We start from the raw sequence: 23,825 nt of genomic DNA, 5'->3' as shown, positions 1-23,825 counted from the left end.
TTTTCTACATGCATTTAGCATATTGAATTTGTGCTGGGAAACTTATTACATGTATACTTTGCTTTGTGGCTCAATTGTTGTTTCCAAGGCAACCTTTGCAATTAGAAATTGATCTTGCTTAATTAGGTGTTGAGAATTTGTTATCTCCTCGAGGTGTCTTGGTCTTGTTGTTTTGGTAACAATTTGGACATTATGGATGTCACTATTTGTTATATTGCCATAAGAGGTTGATCCATTTTATGGACCTTGGCATTTCTTCCAAACATTATTCCTAGGCCACACCTATTGTAGCAGACTTCATGGTTTCCTCTCCTCTAGGCTCTGCTTATGTAATCTTTCTAGTAGAAACCCCATTCGAGGAAATTTATGTGGTGTACTATTGTTATCCTCTTCCTCCTTCTATCATTGTTGGCATTTGGGTAGTTTACTTAGCATGAGTAGTTACGATTGAACCATATTGATATCTGCAATGTCTTTCCCAATCATTTTGTTGATTGTACATGTTATAATTGCAACGATGTGTTGTAGGAGTCAATAAAATTTTGTTCCACCATCATGGTCAAAAAGATTTGTAGCATGGTTGTTATTTTGCGATCTAATTTATTATTTTGTGTATAGTGTGCATTTTCTGCTTGTTGGGGAGGAGGGGGGTGACACCGTGACGCTTCTCCATCTCTACTTTTGCAATTATTTATTTGTTTCTTTTTTTAAACAATCTTAGATGGTCATGATTATGGATTATAATGTTCATAACCCGCTCTATAAACAAAGTAGAGGAAGGAACTTCCTGTACATCAAAATAATATTATTTGGGAAATTTCCTTAGATCTAGCAAGGAAATTCTAGATCTAGTCTACTTCTAGAAAGTAAAATTAATAAAATAAAGTGGTAAAAGCCATGTACAATGAGACATAATAGATCCCCACAAAATGGTGGATTGATCCACCCAACTAGGGAAGAAAAGGCCATAAATTATTATTTCTTGAAAATTATGAGCAACATTCCCTTGATTCATGCTTGAAATAGTTGTTAAACCTTGAAGGATGTGTCACCTCCCAAGAAATGGTCCAACTTGCACACTTTTGACTTGATCTAAGTGAATCGTAGCGCAATGACTAGTTTAGGTGGCTCCAACAACTAGTTTGACCCTTATTGACTTCCACCTGTGAGTTGGTGTGCAAATTGACCAGTCCCAAAACTAGCTTATGCAAAAAAATACCCTGCCAGTTTTGTCTAGGGTTTTGAACTTTTGCTTGATGGAGGTAGGCCCCATCACAAGGATACCAATGAACTATCACATACCCAATTTGGAGCTAGGGTGTTAGTTGTGGTCCACCTTGAATGGCTTGCACTTGTGAGCTGGAAACTGCCAATTTTTTGCTTGTATGGGTTCTAGAACTCTAGCATTTTTGCTACTTTTGGGCTCTAGGAGGCTGGCATGAGTGATAAGAGGCTCTATGCATGACATGCAATGTAAAACATTTGACATGCAATATAAATGTACGTTGCTACCTTTTGCTCATGCATTACTGTGCTCACGTCCCCTTTGTTGAATTTTGTTTGAAAAAAAAATTCTTTTGCCAAAATTTCAACATGGCATGCCAAGTATGCATCCATGCTAAACGAAATGAGCCCTTGTCGAATTTTGGATCCAGGAGCCCTGTGCATTGCGATCTATAAAATGCCTCAAGAAATCTGAAAATGGTCAAATATTGTCCTGCCTCCAATCTGCCTTACTGAGTAAGAGTGAAGAATTGAAATATAGGTACCCTTGCTGAAGGAGGCATCTGATCTTTGAACGATCATTCTTCTGATCTTGAACTGAAGCTGATCTTCCACTTGTATTTTTCTTTATCAATGTTTCTTCTTTCTTTTCCTTTCCTTGCATGAGCTACAAGGGCTTGGGTTTCTTCATCCCGAGGTCTTTGCAAGCTGTTCCTAGGCAACAATCTACCCTTCTCTTGGACACAATCAGTCCATAGCTGATCAAACTTGGGTAGCTTAGCCTGTGCACAAATACCATGTACAAATGGATCCCATGAAGAAGGATATCCATTAAGATTCAATGTAACAAGCTCTACATCATCAATGGTATCTCCAATGAATTTAAGTTGATTTCTCAATTTGGGAGACTCTCATGAGATAATTGGCAACTGAATCTGATATGGACATCATGATAAAACGGAGCTGATGCCTCAAGACTAATTTCCTGCTAGTGTTCGTACTCTTGAACAATCCCACCAAGGCATCATACATTTCTTTGGCAGTCTTCAACTCAGCAACATGTGGAATCATATGGTCCTTTATCGAATCTATCAAGATCCTCTTAGCCTTTGCTTTATTCTTCTTATGCTTGGCATTCTTCTCAACATTTGTTGGTTCGAAAACATTTTCCTTCACATAGTTCTTAATCTCATTTCCATCCAAAAAAGGGAGTATCATAGTCTTCCAAGATCTGAAATTTTTAGCACCATCCAAATTGTCTTCTACTCTGAATAATGAAATTTAAGGCTGGAATCAATGGTTGATCTTTAACAATGCTCTGATACCATGTTGAAATTCTATAGCATGTGTAGTAGAATACAATTTTTTGATATGATAATTACTTCCTTATGATTTTCAAACAATATTTTTCATGCCACTTATATCATTGAATAATTACATATGGAAAATATCAACTGTAAATGTAGTGGAAACAATAAATATCATAGAAAGATGGCCATGAAAAATAAATAAATTTTACATTGGGAGAAAACACAACAATCTTTTCTTGAGAAATTGTCTTTTCAGCGAGGTTTACAAATCAGAAATTTGTCGAAAAATTTGTGACAATATTACAAGTCAAAACGCTAGTCAAATTTGGTAAAATAGTTGCAAGTCAGTGCTAGTAAAACTAATAAAGCCAACTTAGAAATAGGTCAATTGTGGTCAAACTTGCACATGCAGCTTGCGGTCACACTTCTTGTGGTCAAACCCACACATGCGGACTGTGGTCAATTTGATCAAACTCTGTGGTCAACTTGGTCAAATTAGGTCAAATAGTCCACAGTCGACCATGGACAAATTTGGTCAAACAACTGCAAGTCGACTTTGTACAGATCAGTCAAACTTGTAGTCTACTTGGTCTCTCTCGTGCAGCTGGTCAAGTTGCTAGTCAAACTTCGATCAAGCTCTTACACGTGCGACCTACAAGAGGGATAGAAATGATAAAGATGTTCTCCAACAAATAAATTTCTCCTTAGCTGAATTTCCCCTCCACTAGAGAAGATTGAATGAACTTGCTATGTTGATGATTTGTCTGCTCACATGCTTGTTTATTTATATAGAGCTCTGATGTTGAGTGAAGACCCATAAAGAGATACCTCATCACATGAAACCCCTTCACTTATGGAGCCTACATTACAACTCAACATTAGACTAGAATTGTTTATTCCATTAATGGGTAATTACCCCATTAGATAAATAAATCAAACCCCCTATATAAAAAATAGATTAATCCATCCCAGCGAAAGCAATGTGAGCATCGTGGGCCAAATCTCCCCTGGCCAAATCTGCATGGCCCCATGGGAGATGTAGAAAATTTGCTAATTAGTTAGTTCTCCCAGTTTCAAAGTTCTTGCATATATTTTTAATTCCCTCATCCCAAAAAGGTTAGGTGATGTAAAACATTTAATACAAATTCATTTGAAAGTTTCACAAGCTACCTCTACCATTTCTTTGCAACTGATATGAGAAATAAAACAAGCTTAGACACACACAATATTTATATAGAGATTTTGGTCTAATGACCTTGGAAAAACCCACGGGGGGAAACCAGTGAAAGGAGGATTTTATTGCTTCAATTCACTGAGAAATTTATACAAAAAATAATATTTTAAAGGTACTTATCTATCCTTCATAGCTGCTCCAAACTTCCTTCAAATTCTTGCCAAGGCTTCAACTCTAAATTTGGAGATTCGAGTCATTGTTCTAGTTTTCCATTCCTCCGAGCTACTGGCAACTTTGCTGCTCTAATGTTCACTGACATTCAGACATACCTCCTTTACAAATGCCTTAGAACTGGTTCAAACTAACCCTAATTTCTGCCTTAGTCTGCATGTGGGAAGACACTAATAGACTGCCTAGAAATGCGGCCTAGGTGATTGTTATAATACCAGGAAAAGAGGGCTTCGAACTGTTCTAATTCTCCATGAGAAATACACTGAGAATCACTCATAGCTTCCTCACAAATCAGCGCAAAAGTTTACTATGAGTATCGGCATGCTATCCCTTAAATCTTGACCTGCCAATCCTTGAATGTCAGCCTGTAAAAGCTCCCAAAATTCTCGTCCTGCGTGTAGGAATTTTTCAGCTGGTAACTCGATTAGAAAACTTTTTGCTATCTCTTCCTCCTCTCTGCAACATAACCTCTCTCGAGCCCTTCTTCTCACCTCCTCTCAAATCTCATGAGAATGAATGAAGAATAAAGTTCCTTTTCCCTTTTTGTCTTCTCATTAGAAGAGAACCCTAACCCTTGAGATCTGATGGCTGAGATTAAATATCAACAAATTAGATCAAGGGTGGAGATCATTCCCTCTCTTCACCCCTTCTCTCATGTGGTCCTCCTCAATTAATGAGCCTCTTAGACACGTTTTAGTGTTTTTGTACCATGTGCACCTTTTCTATCATAAAGTCACTTTTAAAACATAAAAGTCACTTTAATATTATGAAGTGTACTTTGTACTTTTGTCATAAAGTCAATTTATGACACAAGTGACATTAATATATTAAAGTACATGGTACATAACCCACAAATGATAACTTTGCTCCATGACATTAATAAAACTCATAATGTCCTAAGACAAAAGGTCATTAATGTGTCTTTCTAGGCCAAAAGGATAAATGCATTAGGAAACACCTCCTTAGTACCCTTATTTTTAACACTCCCTCTTACTGAGAAGGGTGTTTCTCACCACTCGCATCCTGTCTCTGAAATCTACATGATTGCGCCTTGGAAATGATTGGGGGAGAATATGCGTTACTTGTTCATCAGTGGATATATACTCAAAGCTTCATAGCTCCCCTTTGAACTCGATATCTGATGAAGTGATCCCCGATCTCAATATGCTTTGATCGATTGCGAAATACTGGATTCTCAAAGAGTTTAATACAACTTTGATTTTCACAATATATTATAGTTGGTCTCAACCTTGTGAAAATTCCAAACTAGAACACTACTGTAGCAACTGATATTATTTCTTCTAATTGTTAATTAATTAACAATTTATCTCCTACGACAAATATCGAAATAAATACACTGCAACCTTCACAAATAAAATTCTACGGAAAAAATAAAAAGCTGGAAGCTGAGAAATGCTAGCACACACACATAAAATTAACACAATTATTTTTGGACAAAAGTCCCTAGAAAAACCCAATGGGGGAAAACCGGTGCAACAAATGAGGGTTTTATTATTAAGCAATAGTGAGAAATTCTGAGTACAACTGGATGCCGAAATTTGGTAATCCTACAGAGAAGAATACTGGCAAATATCTAATGAGGAATTTTCCTCACCCCACAGGCAAACTCTCAGCACAACTTGCCTTTATAAATTCGGCCCTTTGACCCTCTGTATCAGCCTTTGCGCTGCTCTGTGTAGCCTGCTAGATGTCAAGCCTCTCATTGATCTCTGATGAAGTCGTTCTGCCTTTTGCTGGCTGGAAAGATGCTTCTCCGACACTCTGGGACTCCTTCCTGGTCTCTGGAACTGAAGACGTCTCTCCCTCTCAGCCAATTGAACTTGCCTTTAGAAGCTGCTGCACTGCCCCTGTGTTAACTTCTTTGTGGCTCTTTTGCCTCTCTACAGATGCACTCGTTGGATCTGGAATACTTCCTCCAACCTCACTGCCTTTGCCCCTCTCTTACTGCTTTGATCACTATCTCTCTCCGACAATTGATTGTTGCTACTCTGGAAATTGATCTGCCAAGAAATCGACTGCTCATGTGTCTTCTACATCGCCACATCGACCTCCACCTATAATCCTCTATTGGAGCACCAACGACCAAGATTAAAACATAATCGATGGCGAGGATCATCTCTAGGTTGATCCATGTGAGTTTCTAGATGATTTTTGCCTTGACTTAATTAATACTGATTAATTAACCATATTCCCTAATTTCAGACTTAGGAAATATTTAAAAATTGGTTAATAATCTACTTAAGTCATTTCTAGGCAGAATTTCTAGAAAGGATTTTTGGGTTTTGGAGATCTCATGTATTCTAGCCTCCTCACTAGATTTTGTGGCTAGAACACATCCGATGCTACAAAAACTAACAAGCCTCTGACCAAATAATCCATGTAGCATCTTGCGAAGCCAAAGTTCCTTGCAACTAGCTTGACTAGCTTCCATATGCTCTGCCTCCGCGCTGCTCAATGCCGCTGACCTCTGTTTCTTGCTAAACCATGACACAACTATTGAGCCCAACACGAAACAACACTTGGGAGTACTCTTCTTGTCATTAGCACTACTAGCCCAATCCGAGTGTAATGAACAAAATTTATATAAAAGTAAACAGAAATAATGTAAAAAACAACAAATAAGATTAATGATTAATTAGTTAGCAATTAATGAAAAGGTATGTCCCTAAAGAACATAACTGTTCGTGAAAGGATACTTACCTATCTATATATATAGGACCTTCATTCTCATTTGTAATCTTCATTCTCATTTGTAATCTTCCTACATCAATTCTTTATATAATATACAATTTACACCTAGTATCCTACGATGGATGTATTTGTTTACGAAGTATTTTAATATTTCCACTGCGTATATGACTTTTGGTCATTACATTGGTATCAGAGCTACGTCTGATTTGGCCTTTGGCCATCAACTTATCATCAACCTTGTTGTTGTCGTGATTTAAGCATTTCGCTACAGTAGTCTTGGAGATTCTCCATTCCTCCGGTTTCGTCATTCAACTTTGGCCATTAAATAAACAAAAAAAGGAAGAAAAAAATAAGATAGTCAAAGAAAAAAAGAAAAACGAAAATAAAAGAAGTACATATAAAGATTAAAAAAAAGATTTGAAAAAAAATAAAAATAAATTAGTTCGATGTAAATTTTGAAGGAGAACATTCATATGTATAAAAAGGTTCTACATTATTGATAAAAGGTGCATGATAAAGTTAAGAGGGAATCTTTTCAAATATATTGAAAACTATATGTAAGAGAAGGAAGAGTAGATAATATTATCTTGATTTTTTGTTAAGTAATTTACAAAGCTGTGGTTTTAGCAACGCATGGTAATTGCCCATGGTATTTTCAAGGTAAAAGAAAAACTAAAGAAATACAAAACTCTTTATGTGAAGGATAAGTTTTACTTTTTTCGTAGAGAATATTAACAGAGTCAAAAGCAAATAAGTGGCCATATATTTTATATCATACCCCAAAGAGGTGAATAGCCACTTTTCACTAGGGTTGTAACTTTTCAAAAAGAAAAAGAAAAGATTATAAATAAAAGTTATGTAAAGAGAAGTTTTATATTATAAAGGGGTATTTAAAGAAAATTTCAAGTCATAAAATTATTGAAAATATATATAAGTACAAAGTGAGTATTATTATAGAAGGTTACTTAAAAGAAGCCAATTGAAACAATATTTAAATATTCTTTTTAAAGTACAAAAGGAAAAAATCGGAGTAAAAATATATAAAAAGAATACAAAGGAGTTTTCAAATATTAAGGATAATAGGAAGTTTGATTAAAAGAGTTTTGAAGAATTAAAAAAAATAAATATTAAAAAGCCACTTTTAAAGGAGGCTTGAAGTACAAAGTCCAAAGGAACTTTAAATATATACCTAAAGTCATCTCGACAAAAAAAATTGGGATCAATCATTGAAAAAAAATGATGGAGCTCAATTCTAAAATGACGAATGAAGAAAGGTTTTCCTATAATGGTTTTTTAGTTACAAATCACGAAGTAATTACATTAAAAGGAAGTATCCAAGGAAGAGAAGTTAATGTCGCCATCAGTCCAAGCAAAGATAAAAATTATATCAACTTCAACTTGGCAAATCAGCTATTAATTCCAAAGCTAAGCATTGGTGTAAAGAAAAATATTTTTGACCAAAAAGAGTATAAAATTAGTGATCTACAAGTGACAATAGGTCATTATGAGTACATATCTCAATTTCATGTTGTAAGGACGGATAAAAACACTGACATCATACTCGGTCAACCCTGGTTCAAGGAGTTGGGTACATTCATGTTAAACATAGAGAAACAAGTTTTAACGTTTCCTTACAAAGGGAAGATAGTCACATTTTGAGACATAACAAGTAAATCAAAATCAATAAAATCTTCATTAGAAGACGTTAAAGATATCTCAGAATTGATGTTTCAAGATAACGAAAAAACTATATCAAAAAAGAAAAAAGAGCTTGAAGAAGTCATCTACAGCAAAGACAAAGAAATTTCGCGCCTCTGAGATCACCAAGAAAAACTACTCGAACAAGTCAAGAAAGCTAAAGCATCAAAGAAGGAACTCAAGGAGCATTTATTAGAACAAGAAGAAGAAAATTTACGTTTAAAGAGCCTTAACTAAACATTAGTAGAACAATCAAGTGTTTAAAAGATGAGAAGTGTGAAGGCCAAAATAAAATTAACTTAGAGAATGAGGAAGGCTTATGTCTCAAAAATCATAATCAAAATCTGCTCAAACAGATAAAAAAACTTAAGGACGAAAAAAATCATTGACAAATAGGTTCAAAGAACTTGTCACAAAGGAAGCATCAAAATCTCCAGCTGCAGTAGTCCAAGTTGAAGAAACAAACATCAAGATCACTAATCTCGCAGTTTAGGCAAATCCAAACCCTATTGAAGTAAAAATGTACTCAGAGGTTGTCGTTCAAACAGAGGACACCCCAAATAAAGATTTGTTGATTTGGGGTAGAGTATTACTAAAGCACAATCCTTGCTAAGTGGGAGTGTTGATTTGGGGTAGCATCGGATGTGCTCTAGCCATGAAAATTGGTGGAGAGGCTTAAGCGCATGAGATCTCCAAGACCCATAAATAGTTTGGGCAGACTCTAACCGGTTTGGGAGTTATTAAAATAATTAATATTTTTAATGGAGTTCCTAAGTCTAAACTTAGGAAAAATAAAATATTAATGGGTATTAATATAAAACTGGGTTAGAAGGTTCCAAAAGTCATGGATCAAGCCAAATCTAATCTTAGTCATTGATTAGAGATTTAATTTCGGCCGTTGATGGACAAACGAGAAAAGTATAAGAGGCTTGGGGGTCAGTTGGAGAACACACCAGAGTGAACAGTCATTCATTTTGCTAGAGCGGTGTTGCTAAGCAAAAGTGAATCAATGATCAACTGCGAGGGGCAGTGTGTACGAGGCAGAAAGGCAGGGACAATATTAGGAGACCAACATAGAAGCGGAGAGAGCCAGAGCAACAGTCAATCCAGGCTACGCAGAGCCCAGTAGAGGTAGCGCAAACCACAAAGAGACAGCGTCATCCATGCAGATGGCAGAGGGAGTGACATAGAGGCTCCTAGAGGCTGCGCAATGCGTCAGAGGGTTGATGCAGAGAGTGGGGCTGATGCAGGTCAGCAGGAGGCTGACGCAGAGGCCAGGAGGGCCAGCGTTGAGCTTCAGTTGTGCTGGAGAGGGTTTCGTGGGACATGTTTTCTAAATACCTGTTTCCAGATATAGAGGTATTGCTGCCGTATATTTTTCTTTGTCTGGAGGGCCGGTTTAGGCACCCTGTTGTACTTTGATAAACTGCATTATAATATAACCCTCTAAATAGTTGCATTGGTTTTCCCGCATTGTGTTTTCCTGGGGACATTGGTCCAAAAATAACGATGTCACTTGTGTGCTTGTTTTCTTTCAGTTGATGATCTGTAGATGTTGATACTGTACTTGTGTTTATTTTTAGTATTTACATGGTAAATAACTCGTTAAGTAATTAAACAAGTAGGAAGAAATAAACCAGATAGTATAGGAAGAATTTCTAACGGGTTAAACATAGAAATTCCAACATGGTATCAGAGCTTGGTTGCAGATCACAGGGAAATTGAAGGCATCAGTTGAGCATAAAATTTGCAGCAGATTCAGCTGTCCCAAGTGACAGAGTTGATCCTTGCAAAAGGCGACAGAGGAAGGAGTGACGCAGAGGGAGATTGGTCCAAAAATAACGGTGTCACTTGTGTGCTTGTTTTCTTTTAGTTGATGATCTGTAGATGTTGATACTGTACTTGTGTTTATTTTTAGTATTTACATGGTAAATAACTCGTTCAGTAATTAAACAAGTAGGAAGAAATAAACAAGATAGTATAGGAAGAATTTCTAACGGGTTAAACTTAGAAATTCCAACATGGTATCAGAGTGTGGTTGCAGATCACAGGAAAACTGAAGGCATCAGCTGAGCATAGAATTTGCAGCAGATTTAGCTGTGCCGAGTGACAAAATTGATCCTTGCAGAAGGCGATAGAGGAAGGAGTGATGTAGAGGGACTGCGTCATCATTCTGGGTTGGAGAAAGACAACGCAGAGGCTAAGGGAGGTAGAATCAAGCGTACGCAGAGCCACGCAGAGGCTAGGAGGGCTGACGTAGTTGGCTGGGGGAGCTGATTTGCTGGTGTCGGGATTGCGCAGAGCCAAGTGGCTCAATCCTTCAATTGCTCTGGTATAAGAGGCTGTGGGTAATTTGCGGAGCGAAGCTGGTGGGGTACTGTGGTCAGAACAATACCTAACAGGGCAAGACCAAGGTGGAGGGAGTTGCTGTCGAGTCGGATCTCTAGCCAAGGACTCCGGATCAGTAGTGTAGTTGCATAGATGATCGGAGTGGGGCAGCTTGACATTGGCAGAGGGATTTCCAGAAGGGAAATCGAGACTCAGAGGGAGTCGAACAGAGGACTTCCAAGAGGGCAGTAGAGAGACTTGGAGGATTCGAAACAAGAGCAACGAGATGGTCGTGGATGGGCTAAGGGATCAGGATAGGTTGGACGGAGCATCCAACTTTGTGGTCTGGAAGGCCAGGATCTTGTCCATTGTAAACAGACATCGCCTGAAGGGCTTTGTCACGAGAGTGATAGCTGTCCCAGTTGACTTGGTAGCTAATGAAAGGTATGAGGAGGCAGCAGCTAAGGCGAAGTGCATCATCCTTGATGGGGTCAAGGATCATGTGGTAACCACATATTGCCGAGAAGGAAACGACAAAGGAGATGTGGGATGCCTTGAAGACATTGTACTGGCATACTTCCGTGCAGAGGGAGATGCTCTTGGAGAATCAACTGAGGGCATACTAGATGCAGAAGGGAGAGCAGATAGATGTTTTCCTCGGTCGCTTGAAGGAGATCCGTGACCAGCTAACTTCCATAGGGGCCACACCGGATGAGGAGTTGATGGTGAGGACCGCACTGAACGTAGTTTTCGAGGATTGAGAGGTATTTGTCCAGAGCATACTCGGTAGGATGAGTCTTCCAGATTGGGAAGAACTGTGGGCGACTCTTCGTCAAGAAGAGATCAAACAACTGACCAAGGTGGGGAGTAGCGGAAAAGGGGTCAGAATCAAGGAGGAAGAAGAGGATGCGGCTCTAGCATCTGTGGGAAAGTAGGAGAAGAGGAAGACGAAGGACCTCTCAAAGGTGAAGTGCTTCCGTTGTGGGGAATTGGGTCATTTTGTGAACTAGTGTATTGGGAAGAAGAGTAAGGGAGAGGCTTCAGACTCAAAGGCAGCGCCTGCAAAGGCGGAGAAAGAAGTCGAGGAGGAGGACGATTGTGCCATGAGTGCTCATGTGCCACTTGAGAAGAAGTGGGGAGACATCGATGAGGGGCAGGATCCTTGAGGTACCCAACCTCTTGGATAATACCTTGCTACGGGAGCCCCGAAGAGGAGTAGAAGGACTAGCGGATGGAGGTAGAGACGGATGCTGATGAAGCGGCAGAGAGTGCTACAGTTGAAGAGTCCCCAGACAACGCAAGGATAGCAGGCTGCAACAATGTGGGAGGTATGGTAGTGTTGCACCAGTGTAGGATGGCACAAAGAGGTGTGCAACGGTGCGAGATGCAGGGAATTGTTGCAGCAGCGCAGAGGCCAGAGAGGAAGCACTTGTTAAAAGGCAGAGGGAGCTTCAACGTCAGGAGTGTTTCTAGCTTGACAGGGATGTCAGAAGTTGGGTGGATCAGTTACTTACTTCTTAGTAGCTGAGTTGCAGTGCAATAGCACGATGCAGCATGATGAGAGGGGATGCAGTGCAGATGTAGTGCTTGGAGGATGGACCAGCAACAACACGGATGCAGAGGGACCTGCCGTACGGATGTAGTAGTGGCAGTGGTAGGGCCATGGGCAGTAGTACAAGATGCAACAGTGCAGAGGATGTTGGGTAGGGAGGCCTATCATCAACACAGGGATCGGTGCCGGATAATCAGTGTGATACTCAGTGTAGAGTATTACTAGAGCACAGTTCTCGCTAAGAGGGAGTGTTAATTTGGGGTAGCATTGAATGTGCTCTAGCCATGAAAATTGGTGGAGAGGCTAAAACACATGAGATCTCCAAGACCTAGAAACGGTTTGGGTAGATTCTAACTGGTTTGGGAGATATTAAAATAATTAATATTTTTAATGGAGTTCCAAAGTCTAAACTTAGGAAAAATAAAACATTAATGGGTATTAATACAAAACTGGGTTAGAAGGTTCCAAAAGTCATGGATCAAGCCAAATCTAATCTTAGCCGTTGGTTAGAGATTTAACCTTGGCCGTTGATGGACCAACGAGAAAAGTATAAGAGGAGGTTTGAGGGTTAGTTGGAGAACACACCAGAGTGATCAGTCATTCATTTTGCTAGAGCGGGGTTGCTAAGCAAAAGTGAATCAGTAATCAATAGCGAGGGGCAGTGAGTACGAGGCAGAGAGGCAGGGACAATACTGGGAGACCAGCACAAAAGTAGAGAGAGCCAGAGCAGTAGTCAGTCCAGGCTATGCAAAGCCCATCAGAGGCAACACAAAGCACAGAGAGACTGTGTCATCCACACAGAGGGCAGAGGGAGTGATGCAAAGGCTCCCAGAGGTTGCACAGTGCCTCAGAGGGTTGACGCAGAGAGTCCTGGGGCTGACGCAGGTTAGCAGGAGGTTGACGTAGAGGCCAGGAGGGCCAGCGCTGAGCTTCAGTTGTGCCGGAGAGGGTTTTGTGGGACAGGCTTTCTAAATACCTGTTTCCGGATATAGACGTATTGCTGCCGTATATTTTTCTCTGTCGGGTGTGCCAGTTTAGGCATCTTGTTGTACTTTGATAAACTGCATAATAATATAACCCTCTGAATAGCTGCACCGGTTTTCCTGCATTGGGTTTTTCCAGGGACATTGGTCCAAAAATAACAGTGTCACTTGTGTGCTTGTTTTCTTTCAGTTGATGATTTGTAGAAGTTGGTATTGTACTTGTGTTTATTTTTAGTATTTACATAGTAAATAACTTGTTAAGTAATTAAACTAGTAGGAAGAAATAAACCAGATAGTATTGGAAGAATTTTTAACGGGTTAAACTTAGAAATTCCAACAAGATTCAGAAGTTAAGTCAACAAGAACAATGCTTAATGGAAATCAAGAAACTGCCATAAAAATGTTTAAGGAAGTTCAAACAAGAAAAATTCCTTATCTACATCTGAATTGCAAGAGTAGACGCCTTAATAAATCTACAAATCTATATCACGCAGAACATAAACAACAAACTTATGTTCTGAAAAATATTGAAGTGAGCTCAATCCAGTCATACGATAGCTATTCACCACACAACTCCAAGGGTTAGAAGATTTCCCAGAAGATTAATCTAGGATGGTTTGATCCGTTTTCAGTATGATAATTCTGTCTATCACTCAGAACATCATATCATCTTGTGTCAACGAAGATGAAAGCTCAAAAATAAGAAGATAGTTTGATCAACAGAAGAGAACCAATCCTTCATCAGTAAAGCTTTGAGGAAAAAGCTTTTTGAAGGGGAAGACAATGTAGTGAACTAAATTTATATAAAAATAAACACAAATAATGTAAAAAACAACAAATAAGATTAATGATTAATTAGTTAGCAATTAATGATAAGATATGTCCCTAAACAACATAACTGTTCGTGAAAGGGTATTAATTTTAATCACCAAACACAATTGACTTATTTGTTGAGTCAGGATATTCACTGAAGTTTGAATCTTTTCTTTTAAATTCGGTGAAGACAACGACTAAGCCTATAATAGATTATTGTGTCGACCATATGAAGGACTACTTGACCATTATAAATAGCGGTTAAATATGACTCCTTTTCACATCATCACCTTAATTTTATCCTTGATTATTGCACAGATTCTCTTTTATTTCTGAAAGAAAATTGGGACCTATATGATTTTTAAGTTGTAAGATTGAACGACCATAAAGCTTGTGTATAAAATCGAAACTATGCCCTATGACCCATGATTTTGTTGATTTATGAAATTTTAATGCATTGAGTTGGATAAAATTTGGCTTTGGCTTCTGTATTTGCAAGATGCATTTCCATCTTATTGAGGTACATTTTCATCTTTGAACAAAAAAATTTGCTAAAAGAAACTGCTGAATTTTAGGGTTAGGGGATGGATAGGAAGGATGTGCAATCATCACAACACATTTCACTTTCCATGACGTTCTCAAGTTCAATGAAATGGAGCAAGAAGATGCATGATATAAACGATATTCATCTCTCATTATTTGACTCCAAAACCACAACGACAAAGTAGGCTTGGCAGGATTCACAAACTCTTTTCTGGGGGACAACTTCCCTTTCCTTGGTTCGGCACTATGATTGCTTGTTTCAGATATGCTGCCTAGGTTTGAGAGACATCTTGTAGACATGCTGAGGATCCATTCGACGGATCCCATGATTCCTAACAGGGTTAAGAGATGCCCCCAAAAATAGTAAAAAATGATTCATAAAAGGGTTTGAAATAAAATGGGTCAAATTTGTCAAAAACCCCAATTTGTCCTTCTTGAACAAGTAATGACAAAAGCTCATTCTTGGCCTGTGTTTTTTCATTCCCCTTGAGTGCCCCTTTCATTGCAATGTGTAAGTGTTTCCGTCAAAAGACATGACAATTTTCTAATACAGTTTACTAAAGTGAGCAGTAGGCAAAGTTCCAACAAGAAGCATTTGAGGAAAGCATCTTTGTGAGGATGAAGAGGATGCAGAAGACACTAGCATATTGGTATCAATGAGCATGGAGAAGCCTATTCTTATTTTGGATTGAACCTTTTGATCCTATAACTCGAAAAAAAAATATTTATATGGTTTCAATTATAAAATGTGCTTGTCATGACTCCAACAAAATTGGGATCTTTGATATCATAAATTATACTTTATTTTTTGTTAAATTTCCTGAAGATCTGTAGCTAATTGAAAATGCTGTACTATAAATTCACTAAGGTTATCATGATAAAAACTGATGATAATTGTGAGAAGGAACTACACAGGCTTCTATGTCAAATGACCCTAAACAAATGTCGACTTTGGTTTCATTTTGAAGTTGCATATAGTGTCATGAAAAGTGGTGAGGTATATTTTCATGTTAGTTGGCATGTTGATTTTGATAATTGAAACACATTAGACTCAGTTTGCTATAATGGTATTCTGTAACAGTATTTTAAGGGCTTAAGCTTTCCAACAATTTCGTCTGTGGGTCCAAATGCTGCTATCATTCATTATGCACCAGAGCATGAAACATGTGCTGAATTGCAGCCTGACAGTATTTATTTGTGTGATTCTGGAGGACAGGTATGCATATTTTTCTATTCATATTTTTAACTGTTCTCAACAATGAGCAGTAGAAAAACATTTTATAGATGATATTTTAATTCATTTATCTGTCAGTTTTTTTTTCTTGCTGTTCATCTCTCTGGGTTGCTTTTTAATATTTTGTTTCTATCATTGATATGTTCTATTTGTTCTTGAAGTATATGGATGGCACAACTGATATTACACGGACTGTGCACTTTGGCAAGCCCTCAGCACATGAAAAAGCATGCTACACTGCGGTATTACTTTTCCCTTTAACATGTTTTATTGACAAACAGTTATTAGGCAGTCTCTATCATTGTCGAAAAAGTTGACATTGGAAAAAAATTGCCAATGGTCTGGAATATAACTTATTGGCAAGATTCGCAAAAAAGTTGGCAGACTGTGGCAAACATTAAAATATACAAAATAACTTTATTTTTTTCAAATTTTCAACATATAAATCAACAACAACATCAAGTTGGCACATAAATATATAAAAACCACTGATATATATGATGTAGTGGATGCCAAATCAAAAATGATACATCAAAGTCGATATTGAATCCTGAACCCTAATAGATGCCGAATCAAGGACTCAAAAGTGGACAACCAACATAAAATGATGGCAAAAACATATACATATATCTCCCTATCATGAGTCATCTACAATGGCACATCTAGCAACTAGCTATCTAGTATCAATTTCCTTTCCCTCTTTTATGGGAAAAAGTCATGGCTCATTTTCCACTAGAAGGTCCTGCGTCATTTGTCTAACACTGACTGGTGGGTGTAGTTTCTGTATCAATTTATGTAGAAGGTGGTGTTGATGATGCCACATCACTCTCCATTAGCAACTTGTTAGTAACCACATAATTAGCTACATTGTTTATTATTATTTGTACAACATGTTGCAAACTAATTTCTTTGATAAACCAGTAACAATTCACATAACAACGCCGCATCTTTAGACTGTGTTGATGCATCAATAGACTTAATAAACATTTGTAACCCTGGGGAAATGTACCAATAAATTAATAAGAGTCTCCATATGTTCAACCATTTGGCATAACAGTGCATGCATTGGCCTCCAATGACTTCTTTATTACACTCCAATCTAGTATTGATTTCATTATTTTCCACTTGAAGAATTGGCCCCTGCAACTTTTTGTAGGTAAGGCACTTATGCTTTGGGCCAACATTAGTGATAACATCTCACATTGATTGGAAAAATGGATATTTCTTTGTAATGCTTAAATGTATGTCGCTCTAGAATAGACATATCCCCAGAGCCCTGTGTGCTTCTTGCTTCTCCTTTTGTTTTTTAAATATTGACTGGATGTTGTGTCCCATCTCCAGTTCTTGGAACAAAGAAAGGTGAGAGGTCCTCATGGAAGGGGAATTGGTGTAATCTCTCCCATTGTCCTGAATCCTAGATATGCTTGTGTTTGTTGAGGATCTAACCATTCCACTAGTGGCAAGTTTATCCTTTTCCTAAATAGCATCATGGGCAGTTTGCATAGTTTCTGGGGTTGATTTAGTACAAATCCCAACCTTGTGCTCTTTGTATCTAGTTCATTGGTACCTCAACTGGCTAACCTGTCCTGTCATGGGCTGCCTACTCAGCTTATAAGACAATCTTTGTTGGTTTGTCCCATCTTTAGGTTTACCATACAGCCAAAATGGGTCCAAAGGCTTTGGCATATTGGCAAGGAATATACTTAACTCCCAACTTCAAACTAGGGAAAAATGAAATGGAAAAAATGTAACATCTAACACTGCTCGTAAAAAAATATCTTGCTGGTAAAGAAAACAGACCTAGAAATTGTTCAAGACATGAAAAATGATAACAAGAGAAGCAAAACACACTTTGAAAACCCTGCATAACTCTATAAAAATAACTAGTTAAAGGGGTGGAATTTGAAGAGATACCTAGGATCTAACAGTACGAAAACCATAGGCAGATATAAATTGATCCGTTCTCCAATGAAAGAAATTTGAATGACAATGAGAACAATGGTCTAGCCCTCCTAAGCTTGGTTGTTGACGATGGTAGGTAAATGCTTTCTCTTTCATTTCCCAACTGCTGCAAAGACATGAGTAAAAAAACCAAAGTTGGGAGTTCTAAGAGGGTCAAAATTGGCTTGGTGATTTTATTTATTTATTTCCATCTTTTTCAAAAGTCACGATGTGCTGATTTTCTGTTTGAGGTTTGACATCGTGAAAAATCGTGATGGTGCTTTTCAACAATTTTTTCATCTGTGGGTCTCTCTTGCATATTATAAATATAGGAGTAATAAACAACAGAAAAAGAGAGCCTATATTGTATTGCAATACTCAACAACAAAAGATGTTCATGCTAAACTGCCTCACGTCAGAGAAGACTAACCATCTGGCTGGTAACTATTATTATCTTTGGACCAGTTTAGAAGAGCCTCTAGCAAAAGTTCCAGAATTTCTGAGCCTGAAAAAGATATGGTTGAAGATAATGATCCGATCTGCAAGGACATACTATTGGACAAAGGGGTCATGTTTCTGATCAGCCAAGTAGAGATTTTGGACTGCAGTCCAGAACTGGTATCAGAAATGATGAACTCCAGACACGTGTCCCTTCTTACAGAAGAACTTCATGAGGTTGTATTCTCTATAAAGAGGAATGAGGCACTGATTCAAAATAAGCTTGTGGTAGATTTCTAATAGAAATTGTGATGCATCATCAAGAAGATCTGCTCCAGGTAGTTGGAGAAACAAGTTAGGCAGGGTTCAGAAATCTCTGATCTCTACCTTTCTTACCCTTTCCTAAAACATAAGGTAGCTGTGAGCATTGATGGTGTAGACTCTATAATATCATATCAAAAACTGTAACAACAGTGTATAAACTTTAAAGCATTGAGAGGGATCCAAAAAAAATTAAGATGCAAACATCTTGGTGCTTAAAAGATCCTGAGTTATGATAGTTCTACACTGGCATGCTTTGTGTGTGTGTGTGTGTTTGGTATCATGTAACTCACTGTTTTGACAAATGGTGCCGAATGGTATTGTCTCAGTTTCCTCATCTTCTGGTTGATCTGATTTTGTTTTATGTTTTCACATATATAAAGATATGTGAATGATTATTATTTGAACCACATTAAATTTATTAGTACTTTATTTTTTAGTTTTGTATAACATATTATACTGGGGATATATACTGATGTCCGAATTATGGACATGGGATGGATGTTACATGCTCTAAAATACTGGACTGTAGATTGCACTTTGCTTCTCTGGGTGCAATCATGGCAAAAGCTGGTGCTGAACAACCTGATTTTGGGCATAGTTTTAAAAACTGGAACCGTGGCCAGACCCGTCCACCTAATAAACCCGGTTTCAAACCGTAACTGTTCAAACCGGGATTGGTCAGGTCTAAGTGAACCGGTTTTTAAAAAATACATTAAATAATTAATTTTTAATGAAAAAAACTATATTTAAGATTTAAAACCATGATTCCAAACCAATAGACACAAAATGTGCAAAGTTTGCTCATATATATACCATGTAAAGGTGAATATATCAAAATGGCACCATGTTCAATACATAATACATATCAGCAACAAAATTATAATCAATGAGGCTCTAAATGGCCAAGTGCAATACATATTAGCAACAAAATATATAATCAATGAGGCTCTAAATGGCTTCTAGAGTGCAAAAAAAAGCCTACAAACTATGGGGCCACTGGCCTACTACAAGTCTACAGTTATGAGAATAGTGATCAGCATGATCACTTGAAACTTCTCATGAGTCATCATGATCAAACTCAGTTGGATGAGTCTTTACTCCCAAACTTTGCAACTGCTTGAGTCACAAACTTCTCTATTGGTTCAGTGACTTGAGTTTGAAACTTTTGAAGGTATTCGACCCTAATATGCCCTATTACTTCATTTGGTGCTCCACATGGCTTTACATGGCCTCCTATCCTAGCCAAGTGTTGCTTGAACCTGTTAATACCCCCTCCTTCAATAGATTTTTGGCAATATTTGCAGATCATTTTGCCATCAATCATATCACAATGAGGCCATGTAGTATCCTTGGCTTTTGTAGGGATGATGACTACTACTTAGCTCAAGCTCTCTGTTGTTCCACTACTCTAACAAAAACAAAATACTCTCCAAGCTCCCAATCAAACTCACAAAAACTCCAAATGAGATGTGTGAGGCAAATGAGGGTGGTGAGATCTTTTTAAAGGCTTGGAGAGGGTGTTTTTGGAGGGAAACAACCCTTATTGTCCTAAACCGACCGATTTTACCAGAAAGTGACAGACTCTATCCTAAACCGGTCGGTTAGCACTGGTTTTGTGGTTTTTGGGCAAAGTGAGGGGTCGAACCTGATTTTTCTGCCAGTTTGACCGGTTACTAGTTCAAACTGACAGGTTTTTAAAACACTGATTTTGGGGGAACATGGAGGGTTTGTAGTGGGTTAACAAATTACATATAATCTTATCTTGGTCCAACTGATCATTGACTCTGAAACATAGGAAGTACTCAGCTATGTTTTTAAAGCTGATCCTCTTATGGCTTATGACAAAGATCAATGAGAATGGTGTAAGGATGTCTTGTTGAAGTTTGGCTTTGATTTGGATTAAGTTAATTGGGTAAGTGAATGTTGTACTGCAACTTCCTTTTCTACTCTTATTAATTGTGGCCCCAACAATTTTTTTATATTTTTCATTTAGTGAGTTAAGATAGGGATGCCTTCTCTCTCCCTTTCTATTCATTATTATGGTCGAGCCTCTTGGGAAAGCCATTGACAAGGCTAGGAACTCAGCAAGGATTAAAGGAATTCCAATCACTTCAAATATCAAGCTTCTCTCCCATAATACAGTCTTGACTCTTGGCTGGGTAGGTAGGTTAGCATAAGGGAAGGTTGGAAAATACAGTCTTATTGATAATACAGTCTTGACTCTTGGCTGGGTAGGTTAGCATAAGGGAAGGTTGGAAAATTATGATGATTCTGAAGTCCTTTGAGGAAGCTTCAGCATAAGAAATTAGCAAGGAGAAATCAAAGTATTTTTCATAAAGTCAACACTATTCTCTTGTGCTCTTTCCTCTCATGTTGCTAAATTTCGTTGAAGTTTTTGTAGTTTTGGAAGGTCTTCTACATAGGTTTGGTGTCTTAGCATGTAGAAGATATTTGATCGTCTCTTTAGGTGCTTGCTTGGTAGAGGAGGTGATATTATGATTACTTTCCTAAGGTTAACTTAGGAAAAGTACAATAATTACTCTAATCAATGATTGTGGACTATTAGGCCAAAGTTCTAAGGATAAATAATAAAATTGTTTAAGTGACTTAGATATAACCTCAATCGTTGATCTCATGTGAGGCTTAGGATTCAATCCTAGCCATTGAGCTCTTAGGAGATTAGGGTTAGAGATTTTGGCTTTAATGAAATTATAAAATAAGCCTAAGGAAGAGGTGAAAACACATAATTGTGGCAGAAACGATTTCTCTAGAGCAAGAGGCTCAACTAGATTGAAGAGAAGTGAGGAGAAGTGAAACAAGGAATTTACGGAGAAATTCAAGGAGGCCAAGTTCAAGAAAGAGGGAGGCTAAGTTGCTAAAGAATTGGATCGAATTGTGGAGGCCAAATTATTCAGGGAGACCAATTTCTCTAGGGTGCATGGGCCATACGAGACAAGGAGAGAGGGAGGTTGATTTGCTAGTAAGTTTGGTTAATTCTCCAAGGCCGATCTGCTTCAAGTGGTTCGATTTCTAGAGGCTGAATTCCTTGAAGCCAATTTTCTTTATGGGGTTGAGTTTCTAGGTGCCCACTGCCCAACAACTGTATGTGTATTCTCTGTGGGTCTAACCTAGAATTTTCCTGAGAAATTTAATGAAGGAAGATTGTGTTGGGTGTAAATTTGTTGTTGTGGTGTGATTGATGTCTTCATTTGATTTTTGCTGCATTTTTAAATTAAAATACCAGTGTATATATTTTTCCACAAATATAGAAATATTTGAGATAAATATTTTTTGGGGTTTCAATAAATTGTTGAAGTAAAATAAATCAGATCTAGCATGAGAAAATTTACATGTTATCATAGCTATAGAAACTCTATGGGAGAGATCAAATATCACAAGGGTTCTTTGGTAATGATTCATGAATTATTTTATGGCAACAAAATCTTTATTTTGCAACAAGGGTTTTGTGGCTGAAGTCAATCTAGTAAAATGGCATCATCAAATCTAAGATATGAAGATAGGTTGGAAGGTGTTGTAAACTTTAGTCCATGGAAGGAGCGAATCACCCTTGTCTTAATGGAAAATGGTTTGTGGGAAATTGGAAGCCAAGTTATTTAGATTCCTCAAGATGCTACACAAGCAGTTGAACATAAGTTGAAAGATATAAGAGCCAGGAGCATCATTTTGGATGGTGTGAAGGATCACATAATCCCTAACATAATAAAGAAAGATTCAACCTATCAGATGTGGTTGGCCTTGACTAAGATGTACTAGAGTGATAACTATAATAAAAAGATGGTGCTAAAGGAGAAGCTGAATAGAATCAAGATGAATACATCTGAGACTGTGGCCTCATATTTCACGAAGATTCAACAAGTTTGTGATGAACTTTCAGTTGTTGGGGAAAGAGGTGGATCTTGTTAAAGTAGCATTGAAAGGTTGTAATGCAGTGGGATACATTTGTGACAGGTATCCTAGCTAGAGATAAACTTCTTGATTGGGCCAGACTATGGGATGATTTCACCCAAAAGGAGATTTGGATGGAATCTATAACTGGTGGACAGTGTAAGGGTGAGCATGAGGAGAACCTTGCTCTTGTGGGGCAAGCAAAGAAGGGTAAGGGTAAAGCCAAGCAAAACCAGAGTGGAGGAGTGTCTTCACAAGGGAAGAAAGACATGCACAAAGTCAAGTGATTTGCATGTAACAAGTTCGGTTTGTTGAGAAATCTATGTGCAACAACATTGGATGATTTCTCTTGCTTTGATAACTGTTTGTGATGTATTTTTACTTCATTAGATTAGCTTCTTCTTTCACTTGTTTGCTATTAGTGTTTTCTTCATCAAACAACTATCAAATCATAAAGAACAATAAGACAAAGGACACAAGATATAGGCAATCAACCAAGGCCAAAACTTCTCCAATCTGAGAGGAAAACCACAAGAATTCTTCTTTTATAGAGTCGTCAATTGACGAATTCCAAGACCTAGAACCTTGACAAAAAACCCCTCCAAGACCAAGTTAAAGCTTCTTCTTGATGAACTTCGTTTCCTTCAAGTCGATGCTGGTCAAACTTGTCCCATAGATTCAAATTTCAGCCCTAAATCAGAACATGGACTCGCTGCTGCAGACCTGCAATTTTAGCGTCTTCTGCAGAAACCTTAGGTCACATGTGCGGCTTGAAAATGGACAGATTTGCTTCCTTTTTTACTTTGCTTGACCTGCCTTCCTTCCCTGGACAATTTGGCTTGCTATAGAGACCTTCTTTGACCCACAATTCGACCCTTGATGATGACTGCAATTTTGGTACTTGCTGCTATGGAAGGATGCCCTAATCCACTTCGCACGTGTGAGAAAAATACCAAAAAAGTCCTAAAAGCTCGATTGTTCTTCTCTTTCTTTCGCCCTCTTTTTACTTGCACTTCTCCTCTTCCTTGATCGAACTTGATGTTGAAGAATCTAGGGCATTCAAAAATTAAGATGATTCTTCATTACATGATAACAACTTGTGAAGTATTTATACAATTTATTTTAGCTTAATGTTTCCTTCTTTATTAGTGTGTATATGTTAGGTCCATCAAACTGCTATCAAAAACCAAAAGAGATAAGAACACAAATATTTGGCTTTCTACTAGGGCCAAAACCTCTCCCTCTTGGAGAGGAAAACCCACGCGAAAATTCTTCTTATAGAGATTCCATTGACGAATACCATTACCATGACCATGACCTTTGACACAATTTGCCTCTCCAAGAGCAAGACATCAATCCTCTTCTTCATCGCTACTAGGATCATCATCCTTGCTGCACCTCTGAGATCATCACT

The 23,825-nt window shown here is 37.9% G+C and overlaps 1 protein-coding gene across 1 annotated transcript in view; it reads left to right on the top strand.

Annotated features, from left to right (window-relative positions):
• APP1 (aminopeptidase P1) overlaps positions 1 to 23,825 on the top strand; it is a 256,238-nt gene that overhangs the window by 168,234 nt on the left and 64,179 nt on the right. Inside the window, exons 10-11 of the mRNA XM_089385818.1 lie at positions 15,650 to 15,784; positions 15,964 to 16,044. Of these exons, the coding sequence (XP_089241944.1) occupies positions 15,650 to 15,784; positions 15,964 to 16,044 (216 nt within the window). The remainder of the gene's footprint in view (positions 1 to 15,649; positions 15,785 to 15,963; positions 16,045 to 23,825) is intronic.

This window comes from Pinus tabuliformis, chromosome Q (assembly GCF_031772625.1).
Source record: "Pinus tabuliformis cultivar Carrire ecotype Pingquan chromosome Q, CPIR1, whole genome shotgun sequence".
In the NCBI taxonomy this organism is placed as follows: domain Eukaryota; kingdom Viridiplantae; phylum Streptophyta; class Pinopsida; order Pinales; family Pinaceae; genus Pinus; species Pinus tabuliformis.
Note: the sequence above shows the minus strand (reverse complement) of the source record. Positions and strands in the feature narration are given on the sequence as shown.